This window comes from the organism of the source record quoted next, unplaced genomic scaffold, assembly GCF_019419815.1.
Source record: "Pyrus x bretschneideri cultivar Hongxiangsu unplaced genomic scaffold, Pyrus_bretschneideri_v1 Contig21, whole genome shotgun sequence".
Classification (NCBI taxonomy): domain Eukaryota; kingdom Viridiplantae; phylum Streptophyta; class Magnoliopsida; order Rosales; family Rosaceae; genus Pyrus; species Pyrus x bretschneideri.
Genome location: NW_025999513.1, coordinates 6,079,474 through 6,105,907, shown reverse-complemented (window position 1 = coordinate 6,105,907; position 26,434 = coordinate 6,079,474). Strand labels below are relative to the sequence as shown.

The window sequence follows — 26,434 nt, the reverse complement described above, 5'->3', positions numbered from 1 at the left end:
ACAAAGCTTTGCTTGAGAAATTGAACTAAGTAAGGAGTTTAGAATTTTATTATAAAAGGAAATCTTATGTTTTGTATATATAAATTCTAGTTACAATTTGGAAATAAATCAAACAGGAAAATTGATTTGGGCCTATCATTGGAACTATTTCCCGAAAATAAATATTTCGGGGCTCAGGGCGTGACACATGCCCACCTCCATTTAGCACGAGACATTTTGGGAGCTCACTAGCTTTGGACTTCATCGGAACTCCGAAGTTAAGCGAGTTTGCACAAGAGCAATCCCAGGATGGGTGACTCACTGGGAAGTTCTCACGTGAATTCCCAGAAACAAAACCGTAAGGGCGTGGTCGGGACCCAAAGCGGACAATATCGTGCTATAGCGATGGAGCAGGCCCGGAATATGGTGGACCCCGGGTCGAGATGTGACAACAATAATTATTATTAATTTTATTACTTTTACACTCAAATTAAAAACACTATTCATGACGGTTTGGAGGGTTTTAAAAATTTAAACTATAATGTAAGGGTAACCATTGTCTACTCATGGAGGAATGTTGAATCACGAGTGTTTATATATTCTTTCACATTTTTCACTTATAGGGATGTCTTATTGCCTATAATAATACTATACTAGTTGATTTTAATTCTGGATAACATGTTAAGTAAAATTTATCCTATTAATGATAATAAGAAACTCTCATAATAAAAATAAATAAATGAATAAAACTTAATTTTTTAAACTTATATAGAATAATAATACAAAAATATATATTTAATATAAAATATATTAATATATACAATATGGCTATTGTATTTTATAATAACTTTCTTAGTATTTAAACTTTAAAATTATAATGAATTTTTCTTAACGAGTCGAAAATGATTACCCACTTGTTACCCGCGTGTATACTTGTTAAGAATTCGTTATTAACAGGTCATCTGATAATGATCCGATTAGTTATCATGTTAATCCAAAATCTGTTATTTTCGTATCGTGTCATCATGTTGTGTTAGAAACTGCCAGTTCTCCTAGACGCTACTCCCTTTCTTATGTCATCTATGCAAGACTGCAACAATGGCATGTCAAATCCATACAAGAAAACAACCAACAAAAATTGCAGTGGTTGTCGGTACGTAAAGTGGATAAATTGCACATGTACAAATGTACTGTTTGTTTTTGAATGGACCACCCGATGGCTCTCCTCCTAGTCCAATAGAATTTGAGAATTTGCTCACATTCGATTAACCTCAGCCTCAGCTACGCTATCTTATACGGTTTATTAGGGAGATTTAGTTCCCATTCTTTTATCTATTTACGATATAAATCAAACTTTTATATTAGGCTTGGTTTGAACATACTTTCTTTTTATTTCTTTTTCCTGCATAGAATTATTTACATGACATCATTGATACATTATGAGAATCACTTAATTGTGCATAATTAGAATCATTCGACAGAGTGTCAAGAAAAAAAAAATTGAGATATGCATTTCTCAAATCAAAATTAAATACTAAAATACAAGACAGAGAAATAAATACAAATACATTCTTATCTTACCTCTCACTCAACCCTCATTCCTCGTCTCTCTCTTTCTTTTTATCCTTTGGTTCCCTTTTGCATCTCTCACTTTGCTCATCCACAAGGTAATGCCAAGATCCCTTTTATCTTTCTCTTATTGTTTCTTTTATCATTTTGGTCTCTCTCTCTCTCTCTCTCTCTCTCTCTATATATATATATATTATATTTATATGTATATATTACTAAGATTAACCTACTCCTACCCCATTTCAATACTTCTGCTATTTGCAGCGGCATTGTTCTTGTTAGCAACCTCTCTCTCTCTCTCTCTCTCTCTCTCTCTTTTCATGTCTTAATTCTCAATTTTCATGCCAAATTTCTTCTATATTCCCTTTGGTTTTCAATGTTAATTAGCTCTTAATTTTGTTCCCATGATTGATTAGAATCCATGATCGTGCAGGAGAGCCAAGATGGAGGATTGCAACAGAGGCCAAGACTATTTCTCTGCCCAAGACCATGAGGTATTCTCTCTCTTATTCGTAATTCCAAATTATTGAGTTTAATTAGACGATTTAAAGGGAAAAAAAATACAAAAATTCAAATTGCCGTAGGCTATTTCCATGGTGTCGGTTCTAATGTATAAAAACTAAGAACTTTCGTGGTCGTATCTGCAATCGGTACTGCATGGGTCACGTGATACGCTCAACATCCACTTTATTTCAAATAAAGTTGGTAGCAGTATTTTTATGGGAAGTGTTATTGGCATTCCAAAAATCTCATTCTACACTCTTCATAAGTGTATTTTTCTTTCCTAATATAGAAAGTTTGGAGTATAGAATGTGATTTTTGGAGTGCTAATAACAATTCTCATTTTTATTTATTAATTACTAATTTACTAGCGTATAAGTTTCTTCTATCCTACGTTATCTATAGATTTTCTCTGCCCAACATATAATTTGAACTAATATATTGAGGTTGGTGGGTGAGAACAGGTCTATTCTTTTCGGATTATCTTTAGAGGACGATCCTAAGCCAACAAAATTCTCCACTTTGTGAGGATCAGGAGAAAAACGATTTTCTTTACTTTCATATTTTATTATTTTCTTTACTTTAATATTTTATTCTCTTATACTAAATGATTTTCTCCTTTGGTATTTAATTAATCAAATGGAATTTTAAAAGATTGGAAAATTTGACATAAGGGTCTTTTACTTTATATACACGACATCTTGACTGTATATCTTTTTACACCGAAAAAAAAATATTTTTCTTACTATAGGGAAAAATAATTATGCTACCATAAATAGTTTCTTTAATTGCTTCCATTTTCTTGTCAAGACACCACAAATAATGCCAAAATTTGAAACTTACTTGTTTGTGTCAGTTTAAAAACAAAACACAACAAAATAGCGAGATTTGAATTTAAAACATCTTTTTAATATCAAAAAAGTGAATAATAATTCTTCTTTTTTTTTTTTTTATAAGAAAAAACTTTGATAATTCTCTAATTTTATCTGTAAAATTACGTCATCTTTGTGCCAAAAGGCATGTACTATAATCTGTTGAGGAAGTTTTATATGTGAGATTTTAAAAAATGTAATTTTCTTAGCTTATTGTAGAGGTATCAAATGGGTCGGTATGGCATGGCTCGACCCATTTAAAGTCACTTTGGGCCATGCTTGGGCCAACTCGCTTATTAAACGAATTGCGCTTGCTTGGGTTGACCTACTTAATAAAATATTAAGCACAGCTCAGCCCACAGTCCTAGCCCATTAATACCTGGGCCATGCAGAGCCTGGTCACTAATTGGACCGACTTCAGCAAAACAAACTTTAGTTATTTTAAAATTTTAAAAAAATTTATTTGCACATGTTATTAAGCTACATATCACGAATACTAAGTGTTGTTAACCTTGTAATTAAGAATAATAAAAATAAGGTCTTTTATAATGGGCCAGGATCGCGGGTTGTGCTTGGGTTATGACGGGCCCAACAAATTTTGGGCCGGTCGGCCATTGAACTTAAATCTTAGGCCCGGCTCCACCACTTCTTACAAATCATGACGTGCCGTATCTTAATTAAATAGACTTAAGCTGTGCTGCCTTATTTAAGTGGATTGTGTCTGTGCCGTTCTTGTACCGGCCCGCTAGGTTGAGACCTCTAATTGTTGGGCCCAAAAATGCAAATTCAGATTTGGGTGGGTGGGACGCATTACATTTAGGATATTAGTAACGGCTATTATTTTGACACGACAGGAATATATACCTTTCCTATTCGAAATGTCGGGAGCGGTGAAGTGGTTGCATCTTAAACAATAATGATATTCATATTATATTTTTGTACCACATTTTCATATTACTTTAGGTGATATTTGATGTGGACAACAACATCATTTGAATTAATCAGATTTTTAAATTTAGTTCATTATTTAATAAACTAATAATTAAGAAAAACTAATTAATTAAATTATGATTGTGATATACGAGGAGTCTTTCTTCTTCATTTCCTTGGGTTTTGCAAATTTTTCAAATGATATGACTGTCCACATCAGATGTCATCTAAGATGGTATAGAAATATGGTATAAAAAGATGATATGAATAACATTACTCTTAAACTACTGTTTAGGAATACCTACCAAATGTCTCACCAATCAGTATTGACAATTCTGTTTTTTTTTTTTTTTTTTTTTTGTATTTTTTTTTTGTTTTAATTACAGGCAACATCTGCCAACAAATATGGAGGCCTTGCGCCAAAGAAGAAGCCTTTGATTTCAAAGGTAAACCGATTACAGATTACCACTTCAAAAAATTCAGTCAGTTCTGTTTTTTCTGTTATATTTCATTGAACCCATCGAACAAAACCCTAATTTGTGTGTGCGTGCGTGCATGCATGCAGGATCATGAACGTGCCTTCTTTGATTCAGCAGATTGGGCACTATGCAAGGTATTGTTAATCCCTACCAAAAAAAGAAAAAAAAGAAAAGAAACTTAACCTCTTTTCTCTTACTCTCTATCTTTTTACTTTTTGCTCATTCAATTCTATGAATAAAATAAAATAAAAATTCAATTCATGGATGTGTAACAGCAAGGTGCAGGGGTGAATCCCAAATCAACAGCAGCAGTGGAGACCTTACGACCAAAACTCCAGGTATAGAATTATAACTATACATAAGTGCATTACTTTCGGGAACGCGACAATTTTTATTGTCAATTTCGTTGAAGTTTAGAAAAATCTAACGAGTCCATCACCTCGAAAACCATATATATTGATATTTCAGTGGGGGCAAGACAACGGATAATTCCTAACAAAATGTCAATGTCGAATTAAGAAGTTTATACGATTTTCTTGTGTTTTTCATTACAATAATGTAATTAACTAGGTTTGTATTGATAAAAACACCCAATTTACGTGACAATATTGCAGAGAACACCACACCAGCAGCTACCCCCAAGACGACCTGCTTGTACATCTGGTCATGAATGATATACAGCCTCCCGTAAGTTCAAATGCGATTAGTCATCTTCGTAGTATGTTATACTAATCTTCATTTCATGTTTTGTTATTCTTTGGTTTATGATGTTGCAGGGAGCATGGATTCGTCGAGGGCTCAGAGTAGTTTGTTGTTTGAGAGGATTAATGTTGATTACCAAGCTATATGTATAATTAAGCATTGAAATTGGCTGAATGTAATAATTGTCACTTAGCTTTTTATAATAAGAGTACGTAGTTCTTCTCTCCAAAGTTAGGCATTCTCTATTAATTTCGTGGTTAGTTTTGTGATTCCAACTTAAGTTGAATCCCTAACCAAAACTGGTATTTTATGACGACTTCTTTTAGATAACACTTGCCTCAACCGCTAGGGCATACAAACGATTTGATCCATGCATGTCCTTAAAATATTGGAGAAGAAGTTACAAATATCCTTGCACCATTACCTCTCTGCCAGTCAACTGTCAAGTTGGTCCACTTTTTGCTTACACGGATGCTAGATTGATGAGAATAGATTAATAGATGTATGCCATATGAACAACAAATAATAACTTTCCTCATAAAATTTTAAATTTTTAGATATATTCAATTGAGCGTCCATGTAAGTAAAAAATAGGTGAAATAAGCTCCTAACTAGAATAAACTTTCATAGTTTGGCAGATAGAGGACCATGGTGTAACAATTTGTAATTTGAATGCCCTCATATTTGTATAGCATATGGACCAAATTGTTCTGTAAATCAAATAGGTGCAAAATATAATTTACCCTTCTAAAGTGCAATATTCTTTGGTTACAAGAAAGCCATATTTTCACCCTTAAAGAAAAGAGAAAACTGATGTAAAATGGAAACATCAATTTTCCACGTTTGAAAGAGAAAAAACTGTGCGCTAGCCATTTACAACAGTACATTCTGTGAATAGTAACTCATTGCCAATTCGCCACAAGTCTCCCTACCAATCTATATATATTGCTTCTCTTACGGTATTGCTTAGGCCGTGAACTAAACCTCAAACTCTTAATTTTCTCTCTAACGGAACACCATCTTTACTTGTAGTACAAGTTAGGCAATTGCATAACGCTAGCTCATGCAAATTTTTAGGTTTGATTTTTGACACTCTGAGAAAAAGTCCTCAGCAAGTGGAAGTTGGTGACTTGCACTCCAACTGCTCTCTCCTTCTAGTCGTCGGCATTTCTCCAAATTTTTTACCTATTTTAGAGCAAACCCATCAATCGGTTTTCATTTCTCCCGATTAAAATCTACCAACATCTACTTTTACAGCATTTTCCCATCCACAAAAGTTACTTAAGTTCTTATGTTTGTTCAAGGTGACAATCAATGCATGTATATGAGAGAATTTGGTAAAATCACAGCTGAAATAAGATTTATGTTCAAGAAAGTAGAATGGTAGGCAAGGTTGTTATATGTTTCTTCCATTATATTGCTACGGTCGTTAACACCACATCGGTATAAATTTCGATTTAGCTCCAATAATAGCTATATTTTTCTTCCAAGGTAGTTGCTCTAGTTTGCAAGCTTCTGTCATGGCATTAACGATGAACCAACTCTCAGTTTTAGCTGCAGCTTTCATCTGCATCTCTCTTTTCTGCTGCAGAACTGGTATATATATGTTACAGAGAAACATATATATTATTTTCCTACTTATTGTTCCCTTCCAATAAAATGTTAAATGGAACTTTTTTTTTGTGCAAAAATATTACAGGGATGGCTGATGATTATACACCTGAAAGAGGTTATGAGCCAGAAAAAGGCACTGAACTCCAGGATCCAACTCAAATTATAGACAAAGCCTTGCTGTGTTTCAATGATAAATATGTAAGTCACACCTCATTAATATGTCAGATACGCACTGTCTATGTGTAATATGTCAGATACTGTTATTGCCCACAAAATATACAAACACGTTATAGATCCATTTTTGACAATATTGATGCACACCATCACTTAATTATTAGAACAAATGTCATGCACAAAAAGTTTTCCAAGTGTTTACGCGTGACACTAGGAAAAAAAGTTCATAGAAATGTTAGAAATCGTAATTTGTGGACGTAAACACAATTGTCATGGAAATATATGTAATGGTTTCGAGAAACGTTCAGGTTTACAGCAGCTGTGAAGAGTCTTACAGATTGAATGAGCGTGGAAATATGAAGGTACCTGCAGAAAAAACTGATGAATACTGCAATGGTCCTTGCTTGACGGAGACACACCTTGTGCTCGATTGTCTTGAAAACATCATGACCAACTTCCTGTTTTACAACAAGGCCACGATTCAAGACGTTCGAGACACGATTCATGCCGGATGCGGCCACAGCGAAGAAAGAGGTAACCTTTGATTTGTACCTAGTCATGGTGGTGTGAAGAGATTATATTTTGTTTTGGTTAAGTAAATGTCAGTTGTTACTTGTATAATCAGTCATTAAATTGCAATTTCTGCAGGTAAATTCGATGTGGCTGAGCACATGAGAGCTGAAGAAAGCGAAGCACACAAGCCTGGAAACCAGATTCTAATTGGGATTGTGTTGATGATTGCGGGGACTGGATTACTGTACTAACCTCCAATATGTATGATGCCGTAATTAATTAATTCCCATAACACTATAGCATAATAATGTTACCATATATATGCAGGACATATATTATATAAAATTTCAAGAGACTTATAGCTTAAGTAATTAAAAGCGTTTTTTTTCTGTATTAGAAATTATATGTTATCCTCATCCCTAGTTCTTTCATCGTTTGGCCAAAGACAAATGAAGGGGCGAATGAATATAAGATTAAACTTTGATTTGAAGGCTCCACTTTACAACAGATGACCATGTACAAAGACGATATCGTGCACACCCTTGAGAGAAACCAGTCTTATATTTTGTTGTTATGTTACAAAATAAACGAATGAATAACAAAATTACTTTTGTTATAGTATTAAAATTATTGTGTCTGACAACCGAATCAGATGAACTACTTAAATTACATGTGATCGTTGAAGGAGTTGTGCATGACACCAAGCATTACTTAAATACTCAGTATTTTGTGAGTCGGTGGAACAGTCCATGGGATATGACTGTCACAAGAATTTCACCTCAACTATCCCTATGATTGGAGATTTTTGTCAGTGTAACCAGAACACAGAGATGATATATCACGTGTTATTATAAAAATAGCATGATATGTGTGTTAAAAAATTAATACCTTAAAAATAAAATATTTCACCATTTATATAAAAACACATAATGTACCACTTATATTCCGATCACAATAAAAAATTTCTACTAACACTGATCGGTTCACGAAATTCCGTAGTCAGCATTGCACGTAATGAAAACCATACGGTACCTCTGTAACCTCACCATGTCGACATACAAAATTAAAAAAAAAAAAAATTAAAACGACAGTTCTCCGCACAAAACGACCGAGTTTTGACTTTACTAGCACGCTCAGAACATTGTTCCGCTTCCGTTCCCTCCCTGAAGCTCTGCTCGCGATACCGCTTGTCCAACTGGCATTCGTCGCCGGAGAAGATGAAGATCAGCATCAATTCGATGGTTCGGCGAGTCGAGGTCGATAATCGCTATCCTCTCCAATTTTACTTCCGAATCGCCGATAATCTTCTCAGACAGGTTCTCTTTTGATTTTCCTCTCTCTTCTTTCGATTCTCTTTCGCTTTCATTGTAATCGAGTTTAGAGTAATTAGGGTTTAATTTGATTGTGAAATGCTAATTACCTACTTAGGACTTTATTAGGGTGCCAAAATTCACGCTTTGATTGAAATTAGCTGTTTAAGGGTTTTTTTTATTAGCTCTAAGACTCCCAAATCACCCTAAAAATTAAGTCTGTATTCTTCAAATTGAAGCTGAGTTCTGTATGAAATTTGGAAACAGTAGGTTTTGTGATTACAAAAAATTTGTTTAATCCTAACTAATTAGGAATGTATGACCTAATATGGCAATGCTATGTGTTAATCTAGTCATTTGATGAGTATCCCGCAGCTAATGTGTGTTTAAAATTTTCAGTTTTTTGTTTTTGATTTCTAAATGTACTCTTCAAATGCTCAGGCTAGTATTTACCGAGAGGAGAAAAACATCCTAGATTTGTACGTTATACTTCTACGATTCTCAAGGTACGTAAAGAGCGTCGTTGTGATCCCATTTTGTGGGATTGATAGTGTTGTTAGATGATTCACATTGTGTGGGATTGAATAGCATGCAGAATAATTTAGATTTGTAACCTTATTGTTAAAATTTTACAGTTTGGTGTCTGAAACTATACCGTGTCATCGAGACTACCAGACGTATCCTTCGAAAGAGAAAACTCTATATAGAAAGGTAAAAGTATGCTTGTTCTTTTAGATAGTGATTAATTGAATACTTCTTTCTTGTTCAATGTGCTTCAACCTGTTCTGATTTGGCTGTCGTTTCATCTGTTCTGATTTGGCTGTTGTATCATCGTTGCAGAAACTGCTAAAAGTACTAGATGAGCTTGAATCTTTAAAGCCAGAAGCCCTGCGCCTAGTGAGCAAACTTAACGAGGCCCAAGCAGTTGCTCAACTACCTCAACTTGAAAGCCTAGAAGGCACTTCAAATGGTTTGGCAACGTCTTCTTTAGAGTGGCCTTCTGTGAACAATAAATCGTTGAGCCTAAGCGTTAGGCAGGTACTTAATGCTCTATTGATGTTATGGGATTAGTTATGCTTGTTCTCATTATCTAGTCATTGATTCCATTAAGTTGTAAAGCACTTAAGAAGATGTGTCATAATCTTGTTGTGCCTGCATGTAATATTTTTAGTTTATTTGAAGTTTGTTGGAAGACTATCGATATTACTAAATTACCATCCTATTTAATACGTGCAGCCTGGTAGCTTGACATCTCCGTCATCATGGAAGTATAGAAATGATTATTCACAGATATCAACAAATACTACACAAATTGACAAGCAGTTCCAGAAGCTGTGAGTGTATTTCTTCTAGCCGTATATAGCATATGGATATCCATAGGTCATAATTTGAACTATGACAAAAGTTCCTTGAATTTGCAGATCTTTTAATCTACCTCTTCCCAATAAAGAGACTTTGTCTAGACACTCCTTTTTGGGTCCAAATGGTCTTCAGGGCCAGTGGCTAGGACCTAGCGGAAAAGTTAAGGTAAACTGTTAGGTGCAGTTTCAAATTTTTTTTTATATTTTATTTATTCCTGAGCTAGCAGAACTCAATTAACCTATTCGCTATGCAGGTTCAGTATCCAACCAGTACTGACTTAATCCCTACTGATAATTCAGAGTGAGTTTTTCATGCAATACTTCTTGCCTAAAGTCTAAACCTTGTAACTGTGCTCCTTTTCTGCATATTTATTTCATGTTTTGCCTCCTTCTCAGCATGTATTTAATCAAAGCTTGCTTGATTATCTTTGATGAACTTTCCTACTAGTTTTGGCTGCTTCTAACATACTCATTTTCATGTCATCCATGGTTATAGCCTGAATCAGGCTGTACAAAATGATATTGTGGCTTTACAAGATGGTGATCCAGGAGGAATTAAATCTACAATGGAGTCGGTGCTCTCCTTGGATGATGGTGCATGGCCACGCTCTTCTCAGGAATCAAGTCCTTCATTGATTAATGGAGCAAGGGAAGATCCTTTCAAGTTGGTCATCCGTCAGCCTTCTCCTCCTCCTGTACTTGCTCAAGTGCAGCAGGAATATACTCCAATTCCTCCATCAAAAGTGGCAGATCCAAGGCCAGGACTTGCAAAACCTTCTCTGGATGGGATGCCAAGCTCTAATTCATATCAACATTTACATGTTGTAAGCTTCCTATTTCTGATCCTTCTTATAGATGGAAACACTTGATCTATCTCTTGTCGATTTACAATCCATGAGAAATTATTTTTCTAGCTTCTAATGGTGAATGTTGTCATTTAATTTGTTTTGCAGCCTGTAAAATTGATGGATGATTTCTTGAGATTGGCTAGGGCTAATACAGAAAAAAACTTAGAGACGTGTGGTATTCTTGCTGGTGCATTGGTAAGAATATAATGGTCTTTTCTTTATGAGGAAACTAACATAATTTGATTCCCTTGGGTTCTTATTCTTTCGTTTTTTTCTTGTGGCTGCAGAAAAACAAGGTTTTCCATATCACCACGCTAATAGTCCCAAAGCAAGAGTCGACCTCTGATTCGGTAGGATACATCACATGTTAACTTGTGATTTGTCTTTCCATATGCTGGTTGATCATACTGAATTTTCCTTCTTGAGATCATTAGATGGTTAAATTGTTTTTCTACACGTCGAGCTGCAAACTATGTACCAAATATATTAGATGACCAATTTTGCTGAAGAGACTCATCCCATTTATAAATAAATTATCATTTAGAATTAAAGAAGCATTTTTATGTAAACTCAGTGGAGTATCTTGAATGCGATCTCTCAATTTTATATGTGCATCTTTTCAAAAGTTAAAAGTGCGTTTTGTCTATTTCTATTAACAACATTATCTTTGTTTTATGTTCAGTGCCAAACGTTGAATGAGGAAGAAATATTTGAGGTTCAAGACAGATTATCTCTTTTTCCACTTGGCTGGATTCATGTAAGTGTCTCAATAGCTTCAGTGGCTTCAATGCGCATTTGGTTGTTATTATTGCTCTTGTAAATGTAATTATTTTGATTTTCATATCTGTGTGATGCACTAGACACACCCATCACAGACCTGTTTCATGTCGTCCGTTGATCTGCACACTCACTACTCATACCAGGTAAAAAAGCAATCACCTTTCTTTTTCTTGTATTTCATTTTTTTGTGAATTTTAGGCTCACGACAGTCTAGGCCTCCCCTTTCTCTATCCTCACTCTTTGGTAATATGTATTTTATTGACTTCAATTGATACTTTTTTAATTCCTCGCGGGTTTAGTTCTTTTTGTGGAAATACATTCTCTACTGTGAAGGATTTGTTATATTATTAGATATCCTTTGACTATTTGCTCGTGTTCTCCAAGGTGTCACTGCACTATATATAAAGGGGTTGCTATGGTTTGTTTTGTTTCAGATTATGTTACCAGAAGCAATTGCAATCGTTATGGCTCCAACAGATACATCCAGGTGGGTTTGTTTAACTCTTGACAAAATTGATAATATCGTTTATCATATAATATAATCGGCATGATAAGTTGTCTCCCATGTAATTGCAGTCCACACGGCATATTTCATCTATCCGACCCAGGTGGTGTGTCTGTAATTCGTAACTGTGATCAGCGTGGGTTTCATCCGCATGAAGAGCCCTCAGATGGAACCCCAATTTATGAGCATTGTTCTCATGTGTTTATAAACTCCAATCTGAGAATTAATGTTGTCGATCTGCGGTGAGATTTTGACTCTTTGCCCCTTAAACTGGAAAATTTGAGCTTAACGTTGGTAAATATGTAAACGGAACAGTAATTATCTCTTCATCCAATAACTATATTGTAAATTCAAGTGGTTTCTTAATACGAAATTTGATTGAAATATAGCATAACTCCATGGATCATTACTGTATACTGCATTTCACAGAAAGAAAGCACCCCTCTATGCTTCCATTTCTGCAGGAATTTCTCTGTTTGGGTGCTTTCGACCAGTTCTAACTTCGCTCTTGTCCGATGGAAAACCACCTATATTTACTCGCCGGAATAAGGAAAGCCGCCTATATTTGAGGCATGCCTACAGCCTATAGACCCAGGTGCTATTCTTTGTCCAATAAAATTGGCTTATGTTCGTCCCGACTACCAACATTTGGTACCATAGGTATGGTTACCGACTACCCAACATTTGGTATGCTCACAAATAAAACAGCTTATTGCTTGCAGTACAAATTTTCTCTTCGTTGACTTATCAAATCATAGCATAAAAAATATTCTTTTACCTTAACCTAAATCCCAAGGATTTCACGTTAAAATCCGTAATTTAATAGTTAAAAAACCAGAAATTAAATCGACTAGAGAGGGTTTATGACGTAACACTAAAAAAATCATGAATGAGGTACTAGACGGGGGTAGTCATTCTCAATGACATAAACATTCTTTCTTTTTTACGATTTTACAATTTTTTCGGTTTCAAGTAAACATGTCATTAGAGTTGCAATACTAGCCACTAGAGAAAGAAAATTGTTCGTCATCGACCCTTGCCTTTGACCTTGAGTGGCGGCAAATCCCTCTCGGTCTCTTCTCCACTTTGCTTCTTTTATCTTCTAACTATCATCATCTATTGGTTGTGGTCGCTCTTTCATTCTGTTGAAGAGAGCCTTAGTGGTTGTAGTACCTCTCTCCCAATGTTGAGGATTTGTGTTTTTCGTTTCGCCCTTTCTCTTTGATGGTTTGTACACTCTCAAATAAGCGTGAGGAGAAATCTCGACATTTATTGGAGGTGACTCATAACATGGCTTTATTTGTAAACAATTGGAAGATCATCAGATGGCGCACCCTTTTTCTTTGTAGTGCCATTACGGGGGCTCTCCGAATTGCAAGCAGTCCTCATGCATGTTATCTTTCTTGTTGGTTAAATATAGTCTCTTCGTGCTTAAGAAATTATATTATATTTCTTACTAGTTTGCAATTTTAGAGTTGTAGTGTTTCTTTTTGTATGCATGTCTCTTATTCATGCTTCATGAACTTCCCGTGTGATTTTTCTTGAATAAGATATTTGCTCCGACCACATTTAATATGTCAATTATGCATAATTTTTTTTTCGTTCTTAATATATTTTATTCTCTCTAATAAAAACAAAAAGTCATCAAAGGTTAGTATTGAGAAAATTTATTTAAACTTATGTTTTTATTTATTTTTTATTTTTATCAAACAACTATATTTCATTAAAGATAAAACATAATAATACAAAGAGAATCATTTATGTTTTGTTTACAGAGAATCATATATGACGATAATATTAGAGGGACCTTAGCTTCTTCTCTTGTCCCTATCGTCCTATGAATCTGATCAGATTTACTTATTACTATTTATAGGGTTGTCCTCTCTCCTCCGTCTCTTTTAAATCGCTACATGAACAACTACAAAGAATGAGGATTCTCGCCGATTTATTTTGCAAGGATTTCGAGAATTCTCAAATTATATATGTTCATTATACATTCTATAATAAAAAATTATTGTAAAATTTTTTATTAGGTTAATTTTAATTTACTACATTTAAGTTTCATGATTTTCAACATTTGATACATGAAGTTTTTTTTTGTTCCAGAATCATACTTAAAATGTTAATTTTGAGACAATCTCATACATCTGTTAATCTAGCTGTTAAATTTCATGTTAACCGATGATGTGGCGTTCATATGAACAATAATTGGACGCCATATGTTATTAAAAAAATTTTAAAAATTAAAAATAGTAAACCTTCTTCTTCGACTACCCCTTTCTATCTCCATCATACCTCTCCCAACCCCTTCCTCCTCCTTATCCTGCACCCCAACCCACCATGTCCTCACCCATCAAACCCAAATCCCGCAAGTTCCCACGGCCCTCAACGGCAATTGGACCCAGGCACCAATTCCCGATCCAGTTGGAGTTTTTGCTCTAGACCTTGCACCAGCGGAAAACACGAAAGTTGCAGGTGCGGCGTGACTGGGTTTTGTTTTGGCGTCGTGACAGGGATCTCCGGCAGCCGATCTTTGATACGAGGTGCATGCAGCAGCCTTGAATCTCCGGCAGCCATGACCTCGAAGGGGTGGTAGTCGGCGTTTGTTGCAGTTGGGGTAATAGTCGGCGCCGCATCCTCTTTCTCTCCGCCAGTGCCCTCCCCAACTCCGTAGCTGCAATCCGCTGCCGATTCGCCTTCTCACGTATCTCCATCGCCGATTCCCCCACCCCATGTCTCCCAAAACAAACCCCAGCCGCAGCCTCCATGTCTCCACAATTTCTGAGCACGGATCTGAAACTTTTGGTGGACATGGCTGACTTGAATGCTCTGATTTGTGATTGTGTATAATTATTAGTGTTTTTTTCTTTTTTGTGTGTGTGTGTGTGTGTGTGAAGGAAATCCTTGATCCGTTGGCCATGCTGCGAAAAACAAAGAAGGAACCCTTTGTTGGGCTTGAAGACGGTGGAGATCAAAGGGAGAGAGGAATTTTTTTTTTAATTTTGAATTTCCACGTGTAAACCTTAATAACGTGTGGTGCCTAGTCATTGTCTACAAGAACATTACGTCATCAGTTAACGGAAGACTTAACAGTCAGACTAATAGATGTATGAGACTGTCTCAAAATTAACACTTTAAGTATAACTCAGGGATAAAAAAAATTTATGTACAAAATGTTGAAAATTGTAAAACTTGAAGATAATAAGTTAAAATTTTTTATTTTTTTATTTAAAATTGAATATAAATAATATCTGACGAAATCTAATTAGATAATGTACAATAAACAAATATGATTAGAGAATTCTCAAAATCTTCCAAGAGAATCCGAAGATCCTCTCTCACTATAAATTCAGTTTTCCTAACTTTTGTTTGCAGTTCAACAGTGCATGTGATTCTATTTAATTTTTGACATGACATTGACTTTTTGAGGTGATGGTCCCAAAAATCTATTAATATATGTTGCACTCAACCTTGCCGTGTGCTGAAGAACAATAACCTTAATTATCGAATAATTAGGTGCTTCACTTAAATCCCAATCCGTGAATGTAAAAACTTTAGAGAGATTATATTCACACATTTAATTACTTTTCTCACTTTTTTTTTATTTTTTTAATATTTTATACACACCATTAATATTTAATAGAAAAATATTAAAAAATTATTAAAAATGTGTAAAAGAAGTAATTTGGGATGTGTGAATATAATCGTTTTAAAGTTTTTACATTTCACGGATTTGGATTTAAGTGAGGCACCTAATTATTTGATAGTTAAGGTTATTCTACTTCAGCAAACGGCAAGGTTGAATGCAAATTTAATTTGTTGTTGATTGGGACACACGGATCCACTTTTTAGGGATATGAAATCTGATTTCGTACAGTGTTTCGAACATTGATAATTTGTACCCAAGTGTACAAAATACCCGTGGTTATCGTGTTTTAATGGAGTGTAATTTTTTTGTTCGAGTCTAACACACGCTCATGCGTTCGTAATGACAAGTATAATTTAAGTACGAGACTAGGAAAATGAAACAACAGTAAAAAACAAAGTCCATGTCAAATTACACTTTTCCCCCAAAAAGGGTAAATACGTCAACTTATACAAACGGAAAAGAAATTACAGTAAAAATTAGGGACGAGTCGTCACACTCAGGCTAGCATATTTAGGGCTCAAACGTTTGGCCAAACCTATGGGATCAATAATAATATGTTGGACCTCTGAAATTATATTGAAGGTGAAATAAATTAGTCACTTCTTATTGAGCGCATTTTTCCATAGGATAAATTAGGTTCTTTTTCTTTCTCATTACGTAAACTTTATTTCTTTTTTATTCTTTATCAAAGTCCTTTGACATTTATCCACATCATTATGTGAATACTAATAAATTACATGTTAGCATATTTCAATTACCTATCAAATGGTTGGCATCAATTTTCGATACCATTTCATGGAGCTGTGTCTGCATGGAAGCAAATTTTTTAACGGATGCAATCATTAGTACATGATTTAATTTTAACAATTTTCATGTGTTGGACTGTCTGTGGCAAGAATTGTCTTTCTCTTCGACTGTGTAGGAACTGGTTGTGTCACATCCCGGCCCGGGCCCCCACCACATCCCAAGCTTGACTCCACCGTAGCACGATATTGTCCGCTTTGGGCCCCGACCACACCCTCACGGTTTTGTTTCTGGGAACTCACACGAGAACTTCCCAATGGGTCACCCATCCTGGGAATGCACTTGCGCGAACTCGCTTAACTTCGGAGTTCCTACGGAACCCGAAACCAGTGAGCTCCCAAAAGGTCTCGTCCTAGGTAGAGATGAAAATATACATATAATGCTTACATGATCCACTCCCCTGGACAATGTGAGATGTTACAGGTTGTCACTCTTTTAATGCTTTATTTTTCTTACTAAAAAAAATTTTCAATTTTAAAACTGAAAACTTATTTAATCATTTCTAAATAAATTTTTATTTTAACTTGTCCCATATTTTATTTTTGTATCGATATTCTTTTTACTTTAATTTATACCCATATATTTCAATTTCTAATTGTTCCCATGTTTAAAAAAGAAATTGATTTGTACACCATAATTTTAAATTTTATGTACCCATATTTTTTTAATTTAATTTGTAATGTATTTATTTTTGTTGAATGTACCTTGCTAATTACAAGTATTTATTTATTTATTTTTAACAAACAATAGTATTTACCGTAAGGAGATACAGGAGTGAGCTAAACCTTACAATGGGCTTGCCATAATAATATGGTTCAACTTCATCTTTGGCGAGAATCAAACTGAAGACCTCTCACTTACGAGTGAAAATAAATACCACTAAACCGTAATACTAAATGACACATGTATTTATTTTATGTTTTAAAATCAAAGCGCTTTCCTAATGTAAAATGGGGCTTAAGACAAAAATAAAATGAGACCTCTTTAATTTTCAGTGCTTTAATATGATTTTTTTTTTCACAGACGTACATCTATTTAGATTTATGAGAATAAGAGATTTTATTTTCCTTCTTTCTAATAAAAAAAGGGTGAATAATGAAAATTTTAATATGTACACTTTCCAAATTTAAAGAGTAAACCCAAATAGCATTATTGTTATGTTAAAATTTCCATATATTTATCCGGTTCATATTTACTGAACCTTTCTTTTCGTCCTTTTATTAAATATTATTTAAATTGATTCTCCATACATTTGTACCTCATGGTCCTCATCATTGGTTTTGTCAAACTTTTATAAGTAAATTGTAACAAAGGTCTGTCAATTTTAATCAAATTGAAGCAATGATCTTTCAATTAAAAATTCATTATCATTGGCCCCTCAACTCATCAAAACATGTAGCTATGGTCCTTTTTGTCAACTATGTCAGAATTCTGTCAAAATGAGTTATGTTGAAAGGACCATTGCTATAATTGGGTTAAAGTTGAGGAATCATTGCTCAATTTGGGTTAGAGTTGAAGGATCATTTCTCCAATGAATTAAAGTTGAGGGACTATTGATACAATTTTTCTTATTTGATTTTCCATATTTGCCCCTTGATTTCACCTCACGTGCATGGCACGTGACTCATTTTGACGGAAGTTCTAACAGAGTTAACGAAAAAGATCGTAGTTTCACGTTTTGATGATTTGAGAATATCTCCCTTGGAGATGGTCTCAAAACGCCATGTAAGCCAAAGGAGATGTCCAAGTGCCATGTAAGCCTTCAAATTCAAAGTGCCAAAGGAGATGTCAAATTTTAAACCTAAAATTTAAATTTGAAGGCTTACATGGCACTTTGACATTTTTAAACTTTTGTCCTCTACCCTATATGTCAAATTTTAAAAATAAAATAATAATTCATATGTAATTTCTTCGCATTGGGAATGAAAAGAAACAAAAGGATAATACTTTAAACCAATAAAAAATTAATAAAAGGCATTTAATAATTAATTAAAAAAATATGAAGGTGCTGTCAAATTTGGCAGCAATGGGGAGAGATGTCAATCCATGTCATACCACATCAGATTTGGTTTATCGATTGGTAAATATGAATGCTGTCTTTTGTTACCGTTATTGCTGATTTGGACAATTTGACATCTCTTTTGGAGATGCTCTGAAGGGACCAATGATAATGACTTTTTAGGTGATGGACCATTAATTTCTCCAATTAGGTTAAATTAAGGGACCATTGCTACAATTTACTCAATTTTTATTTTGATCAATTTTTCCCAAACTATGATAAATAGTTAATTTTCATCCTACATTCATGTTTTCAAAATTTTCTTTAAAAATGTCACAGTTAGTAACTATTGTTTAATGACCAATATATATAGCTCTTTTGGCAAGTGCTTTTAAACGAAAACGTTTTTAAAGAAAATAATTCTGAGTAAGCGCTTTTTTATAATAAACTTGCATTTTTACAAAAAATTGGTTTAAAAAATATTTTATCTAAAACGCTTTTAATCTTTTAAAAACACTTGACATACGAGCCCATAATTTTTTTTAATGAGAAATCGGATAAAATGTAAATAAAAATGGACGGTAGGGAGGAAATTGACTATGTAATAGGAAAAATAATTATTTGATAACTCTGACCTCCTCTAACGAAATGAAGAATAACTGCCACAAATACTGGCCCCTAATTAAAGAGATTTCACCAAAACTATAACAGCCAATTTGTAGCTTGACAAATCAACCTGTAGTCAGGACACACGCAGGACAAACCCAACACCACCAACCCCCCAAACAACCCCCACCCCTCCCCGGCGGGCCCCTAGCTATTGCTATATTAATACTACACAAGAAGTGGCACAATTTTATAGCTGTATATCTACAGCCTCACCTTGCCTCCCTTTCGATAATATCTTTTTATTTTTTATTTTTTTATTTTCTCTGAGTAGTAGTCCATTTAAAATCCCATAGATATGGGAAGAGCAATTTCCATAGATATGGGAAGAACACCGTGTTGTGAGAAAGTTGGGGTCAAAAGAGGAAGATGGACGGCTGAAGAAGATGAAATCTTGACCAACCACATTAAAGCTCATGGAGAAGGCTCTTGGAGATCTTTACCCAAGAATGCAGGTTCGTGTTTATATAAAACACAGGCACATGTGCGCGCACACACACATATATGTATAGTAGCTAGCTAGCCTTCACATATGATAACACACTAAGGGTTGGTTTGGTATTGCTGTGCTTTGAAAAAAAACTGCTTCTGCTGTGCTGTGAGAATAAGCGGCTGTGAAATAAAGCAGCAGAGTGTTTGGTAAACTTTTTTGTAAAAGTGCTTTTGAAAAAAAAAACAGTATTATAATGTTTGGTAAACTTTTATGTAAAAAAGATGTGAAAAAAAGCTAGTTTTTCAAAGCTAGGTTTTGCAGCTTCTTGTTTTTGGCTTTTTTTCACCCAAAACTGTGAAAAAAAGCTGAAGCTGAATGTTTACCAAACACAAAAACAGCTCCCAGCTTTTTTTGATACCAGCTTTTTTCAGAATCACCTCAGTACCAAACCAGGTCTAAGATCCTTCATTTATATGTGTATACATATGGTGTGCATTTTGAAGGATTGCAGAGGTGTGGGAAGAGTTGCAGATTGAGGTGGATAAATTATCTAAGGGCTGACTTAAAGAGAGGGAACATCACTTCTGAGGAGGAAGAAATCATTGTTAAGTTGCACACTGCTTTGGGTAATAGGTATATATATGCTCCTTAATTTCATACATTTTATAAGGGAAGTGCTTCACATAAAAATGAATTTTATCTATTTTTAATACCTACAATGTCACATCCTGGTCCGGGCCCCCATCACATCTTGGGCTCGACTCCACTATAGCACGATATTGTATGCTTTGGGCCCTAACCACACCCTCACAGTTTTGTTTCTGGGAACTCACACGAGAACTTCTCAGTGGGTCACCCACCCTGGGAATGCTCTCGCCTGAACTCGCTTAACTTCGGAGTTCCAATGAACTCCGAAACCAGTGAGCTCCCAAAAGGCCTTGTGCTAGGTAGAGATGGGAATATACATATAAGGCTTACATGATCCACTCCCCTAGGTGATGTGGGATGTTACAATCCACCCTCCTTAGGGGCCCGACGCCCTCGTTGGCACACTTCTGGCCAAGGATTGGCTTTGATACCAAATTGTAACATCCCAGCGTGGGCCCTCACCACATTCTAGGCTCGACTCCATCGTAGCACGATATTGTCCGTTTTGGGCCCCAACCACACCCTCACGGTTTTGTTTCTGGGAACTCACACGAGAACTTCCCAGTAGGTCACCCATCCTGGGAATACTCTGGCCCGAATTCGCTTAACTTTGGAGTTCCAATGAACGCCGAAGCCCGTGAGTTCCCAAAATGCCTCGTGCTAAGTAGAGATGGGAATATACATATAAGGCTTACAGGATCCACTCCCCTGGACGATGTGGGATGTTACATACAAGTAATGAAGTAATAAATATATATAATATAAGAAAAAATTAGTACGCGGTCCCTAGTTACTAATGTTCATTAACTGAGACATTATTAGTTTTCAATTTTTGATTGAAGTCCATAGCATTAATGTGATAATGCCAATTTACAAGTTTATTACATATTTTTTAAAATAAAAATTAGTAATTGATTTAGGGTTTTAATACTCACATCTCTATTAAACTCCTAATTAATTTTCAATTCAAACATTTCCAAAATAAATAAAAAAATAAATTAGAATAAGTTTGTATCCATTAGTTTTTTTTATAAAAAGATTCTCAATTTTTTAATCTTAAATGTACACATTCATATAATTTTCAATTTTTTAAATCTTAAATGTACCTATTCTTTAAATATAACAATTTGTTATATGTAAAATGTACCCTTTTTTTAATATAAAATGTACAAATATTTTTATGTAAAATGTGTCGAATTTTTTAATATAAAATCCATTCAAATTTTTTAAATTTATTTTTAAACTTATATGGGTACATTCTGTTTTGTTGATTTGAGAATGTATCTATATCAAGTTTAATCGAAGAAATTTTCTAATGTTATTAAGCCTAATATCTCCTTTTTTGTGTGTTTTGAAGAGTATGTACCCATGTTTTTTGGTACAATTTATTTATTTATTTTTGTTAATTTTGATGAATGTACCCATATTTACACACACACACACACACACACACACACACACACAATATAACAGAGAGTATAATTTATATTTTATTATTTTTAATCCCACAAATTATGGGTTATATTTAAAATCTCATTAATATAAACAAATACAAATTTCAATTTTTGTTTTACAAAATATAGTAACCTACACTATTACATTAATGTGACTTTGATAAAAAAACTAAAAACAAATAAGGTTTCAATCAAAGAATATTGATAGTTAGGGACCTCATCCAAAATGTCTCTATAATAGATGTGTATACATATATTTGTATTGTGTGTGTGAAGTCATTGATTCATTCTTTAGTTTGAGAGTTCTAGTGCAATCTTTTATAACTGGACCGTTGTTCAACTTGGTTATGCTAGCAGCTAGATTAATTCAAGCTTTAGAATTTGTGTAATTGGAAATCTGATCAAGAACAACTCTGATTTATGTCCATTTTAAATTCCGTTAAGGTGGCGCAATTCACACACCCCTTTTTACCTTCCACACTCTTCTTAATTTCTGGCCGTCTGATCGAATGAAATAATCAAATGACAGAAATTAACAGACATGTGTGGAAGGTGAAAATGGGTGTGTGGATAGCATCACCCTTCTACCAACAATGTAATTCGATTTGCTTAATGACCGGATTGTGATATAGGGAAATTGCCAAGTGAAGAAGGATTAGTATTTGATTTACCAAAACTGACATGTTTCTTCAAGTGTTCATCTCAGATTAATTAAATTTTGGGCAACTTAATTATCTCCAGAACTGCATTATTTTAGTCATCTATCAAATATATAAATTTTAATTAAAGCCTAAGTGCTCAATCTTAAATCTTAAAACCGATGCAGTTGACCACATATAATTAAGTATAATAACCTTATATAGAAATACAAAGAGGGACCCTATAACTCCTACATTACATGCACAAGCCTCTCCAGAAGCTATGGATAATAGTTCTTCCAAATACAACACTACTATTGTCTCCCGCTCAACTTTTCTAAAGTGTAGGGTTTGCTAATTTAACCTTTTGGGATACTAATCAAGTTCTTAATTTCTCTTTGGGACAACCCCAATACTCTTCAAAGCACCATCCAGAGAACTAAACCAATGCTAATTTAATTAAGCAGTTGTAAGTATTAATATAAATCTGTTTGAGATAATATATACAATTAAACTTTGAATGCACTGTGGCAGGTGGTCATTGATTGCTGTTCATTTACCAGGAAGAACAGACAATGAGATCAAAAACTACTGGAACTCTCATTTGAGTCGAAAAATCTACAGCTTTACCAAGATGGGAAACGAATATCTACCCACCATTCTGAATGATGAGAAGAAGATAACTTCATGCAACAAGCGTCGTAGAGACGCTCAAGCGAGCAGATCTACCATGAACAACAAGAGCAAGAACAACAATTTATTGGCCCCATTTAACCCAATAAAATCAGAAGCAAAGCCTCAACTTGAAAAACCTAGTCTACCAACGGGCACCACTATTAATTTAGGGCAAGTGGGTGACGAGGACAGCAAATTAATGGTTTTTGAGTCTTGGGACCCAAGAAAGAATGGAGATGGTGGGGCAATAGGAATGTTGGGGATGCAAAGTTCTCGTTTGGACAGTGCGGAAATGATTAACTTGAATCCTTGTGGTGAGCAGAAAGGTGTACAATTATGCCTTGGGAATAAAGAAAACAATATTACAACTAGTTCAACTGCAATACGTGGTGATAATAGTGGTGAAAAGGAGGTTTTGGGGCCATATTGTGAATGTGTAGACATTATGGGCCTTAATAATAATATTTTTGAAAGTGAGGGGAGAAAAAGTACAAGCAATTGGAGCTCATCAAATGCAGCTGAGAGTGGCGGTGGTGGTGGAGAGTTGTTCTCTTTCTCTTCATCAATGAATTCAGGCTTTGATGATGAATGGCTTAACTGGGGTTGGGCAGGTGGTGGCCTTCAGTGTCACAATGGTGAACTGGAATGGTGGGATGAAGGGGAGAGGATAGCTTGGTTGTGGGAAAGTGGCAGTACTAGTGAAGGACACTAATGTTGCTGCCGATGCAAAAAAAGTGGACACACCAAAACTTAATGAATGAGTCTACAATATTCTTCCACAAACTATCTAATTTCTTTATAAAAAACAATATAGAAATTTACTGTGAGAGTTGATTCTGTGACAGAATTTGTAACTTGGTGTGGTTTTATGCAATTAAGAAAAGTAATTAAGATTGTACAAGAATTAATCCTTGTTAAATTGTTCAAGGTGAGTTGGAAGTTAGAAGTACTATATATGTATAGCACTGTGAAGCACTTTGTATGCAAGGGTTCACAGCTGCATTGCTGAAATCATTTGCAGTAATAAGACTTGTGATCTTGTGTATCTTACTATTGCATATAAGAGTCTTCCAGTTCATTGTGAAGTTTGTTCTTTGCTGAACTTTTGGCTGGTTTCAAAACAACCCCTATTGTACTTGATTAAAACTAATCGTTTTTTGTTTTGTGCGCGGGGATGATCATGACCTATAAAAAATAAGGATTGTTATAAACTTTCTTAGTTTATGTGTGATTGTGTAAATCCTAGATTAGATTTGATTCTAGTTGTTCTTTCCTATATGGACTTGTATTCCTTTGGGATGAAGGATTTCATTACTATAAATAAAGGCACTTCGTAGGGGAATAGAACATCCGTTAACACACATTCCCTTACGATTCTACAAACACATTTCTTCTCTATTTTCTCTTCTTGCCGCTGGCCCCCTTCCCTTAGTCATGAGATAAAATAGGCTACAACACGTTATCAGCACGCTTCTACCATTGCGCTTAGGAATTTAACGAGGAGTTTTTCTGCATCAAACCAGTTCATCTATATCATCACGCAATCAGATTCTTCCAAAACGGTTTTTATTTCGATATTTTTGCAGCCATGATAGCATGAACATTCATCATAATGCATGACCCAACTTTACGTTTTTTGAATTTAGATTCTACATAAATTGTGTATGCATTATATTCATAATTGTTGAATTATTTGAATTTGATATTGCCATGAATTGCATCAAATATATGTCTATGCATTAAAATATTTGAATTATATGATATGCATTGAATTGAAAAAATAAAAAAAGAAAAAAAAAACAACAATCGATAGACGCCAGGGTTCTTCGAACCCATGACTATAGCCGCTCCCCCAGGCCTGCAGACTGTGTGGCTGAACCAAGCCGAGCCACAAGCCGAGAGCTAACAGCTTTCTCTCTTTCTATGAAAACCAAAACGACGCCATGGATGGCGTTGTCCCCAAACCTTCCCTCGCCCGTAGACGAGTCACGACACCAACGCCGACTTCCATTGAGAACCACGACCTGAAGTTGTGATTTTTGGGACAAATTCATCATCTTCGATGATGACCATTGAAATTCAAGAAGAATTTCATTAAGTTTTCAAGGATTTCGATTCGAAATCCCCATGGTTTTCACACCCAACGTTGAGAAATCGAACTTTCTCCGTTCACAATAGGGTTCCAATTTGAACCTGTGCTTCCCCCGACCAATAATCACCAAGAACATGGCCACCAGCAGTGGCGGCGTTGGCCTCAATTCCGACGATCTTAACCAGCAACCCTGGGTTGTTTTTTGGTCCTTACCCGAGTCCACTTGGGCTTGGCTATACTTGGTCCAAACACCAGCCCTTTGGGCTTTGGTGTTCATTTTTAAGCCTATTGGAGAGATTTATCAATTTAGGCTCACATATTGCAGCCCACAAATCAAAACCCGGCCCAAGTGTGACACAAGCCTGTAGGGCTATGTTGTCCCATACGCCTGCGACGCACTGGATGACGTCCTCCCTTGGGATCACTTGTCCGCGCCGCACACGATCCCAGCTCCATGCTAGAGACTTAGTGCACTGCTCCGCACTGCACCGGATCTGTACCCTTTCACGGGCTCTCATTTGGATCCAGTGCGCTTTTTTTATCTCTCTCGCCTTGGGCCTGCAGCCCACCTGAGATCACACTAGCCCAATCTAGGCCTGGACCTCATTGCAGAGATTTACTCAGCCCACCCGTGGGCTTTGGTCCATGTTTTTAGACCCCCGAGCTTAATTGCCTAATTATTTTAGGCACAATGGGTTTTATATTTTTTTACCCACACTTTGAATTTGGCCCAAAGTCCAAATAATTAATTCAATTATAATCTTTAGATCTGAAGTTTTATTTGCATATTTTTTTCTTGCATATTTCTGTGTATATATTTACGTTTGTCTGCAGGAACATATGAACCTAAAGTTCATAATTATTTTGAAATCTGAAGTTTCTAAAAATATGTCTTGTTTGAAAACCTGAAGTTTTCCTTAAAAAACATCACCCATGAAAACCCGAAGCTTTTTCATGCGAATTTTAACCAATACATGTCTATTAGAACCTGAATGTTCTACTCCTATGTGAATGAATTGATTTTTTTTTTCTCTATTGCACTAATCACATCTTGTCCTTTATTTTGTGATAGGAACATGTCGAATTTGAACAAACTCGACTTCACTGCTTTTTAGGTCTCTGGAAGGAACTATCTCAAGTAGGTCCAAGATGTGAAGCTCCACCTCATTGCAAAGAACTTGCATCCCACCATTGAAGATGAGATGGACAACCCGGTTGGCGAAGCTGAAAAAGCCACTG

At 35.2% G+C, this 26,434-nt stretch overlaps 4 protein-coding genes across 5 annotated transcripts; all 4 read left to right on the top strand.

Annotated features, from left to right (window-relative positions):
* The first annotated feature begins 1,541 nt into the window (after positions 1-1,541).
* Positions 1,542-5,262, top strand: LOC125477430. 2 transcript variants are annotated; one of them, XM_048584530.1, is made up of 7 exons: positions 1,542-1,646; positions 1,982-2,042; positions 4,238-4,297; positions 4,417-4,464; positions 4,606-4,668; positions 4,945-5,017; positions 5,107-5,262. In XM_048584530.1, exons 2-6 carry the CDS (start codon positions 1,992-1,994, stop codon positions 5,002-5,004), a joined length of 282 nt encoding a protein of 93 aa, XP_048440487.1. In that variant the 5' UTR covers positions 1,542-1,646; positions 1,982-1,991; the 3' UTR covers positions 5,005-5,017; positions 5,107-5,262. The 2 variants fall into 2 exon arrangements, with proteins under 2 accessions (XP_048440487.1, XP_048440486.1); XM_048584529.1 differs by lacking the exon at positions 1,542-1,646 and adding an exon at positions 1,691-1,825.
* A 1,079-nt stretch (positions 5,263-6,341) lies between these two features.
* LOC103940500 lies at positions 6,342-7,823 on the top strand. Its single transcript, XM_009350613.3, has 5 exons — positions 6,342-6,415; positions 6,528-6,628; positions 6,732-6,844; positions 7,129-7,354; positions 7,469-7,823. Exons 1-5 carry the CDS (start codon positions 6,351-6,353, stop codon positions 7,582-7,584), a joined length of 621 nt encoding a protein of 206 aa, XP_009348888.2. The 5' UTR covers positions 6,342-6,350; the 3' UTR covers positions 7,585-7,823.
* A 586-nt stretch (positions 7,824-8,409) lies between these two features.
* LOC125477482 (AMSH-like ubiquitin thioesterase 3) lies at positions 8,410-12,525 on the top strand. The gene is made up of 14 exons (XM_048584638.1): positions 8,410-8,649; positions 9,085-9,149; positions 9,279-9,354; positions 9,484-9,681; positions 9,880-9,977; positions 10,065-10,170; positions 10,259-10,305; positions 10,501-10,828; positions 10,958-11,047; positions 11,140-11,202; positions 11,535-11,609; positions 11,713-11,775; positions 12,067-12,119; positions 12,209-12,525. Exons 1-14 carry the CDS (start codon positions 8,551-8,553, stop codon positions 12,381-12,383), a joined length of 1,536 nt encoding a protein of 511 aa, XP_048440595.1. The 5' UTR covers positions 8,410-8,550; the 3' UTR covers positions 12,384-12,525.
* A 6,940-nt stretch (positions 12,526-19,465) lies between these two features.
* LOC125477456 (transcription factor MYB111-like) lies at positions 19,466-24,148 on the top strand. Its single transcript, XM_048584589.1, has 3 exons — positions 19,466-19,710; positions 20,192-20,321; positions 22,963-24,148. Exons 1-3 carry the CDS (start codon positions 19,554-19,556, stop codon positions 23,813-23,815), a joined length of 1,140 nt encoding a protein of 379 aa, XP_048440546.1. The 5' UTR covers positions 19,466-19,553; the 3' UTR covers positions 23,816-24,148.
* Positions 24,149-26,434: the final 2,286 nt, after the last annotated feature.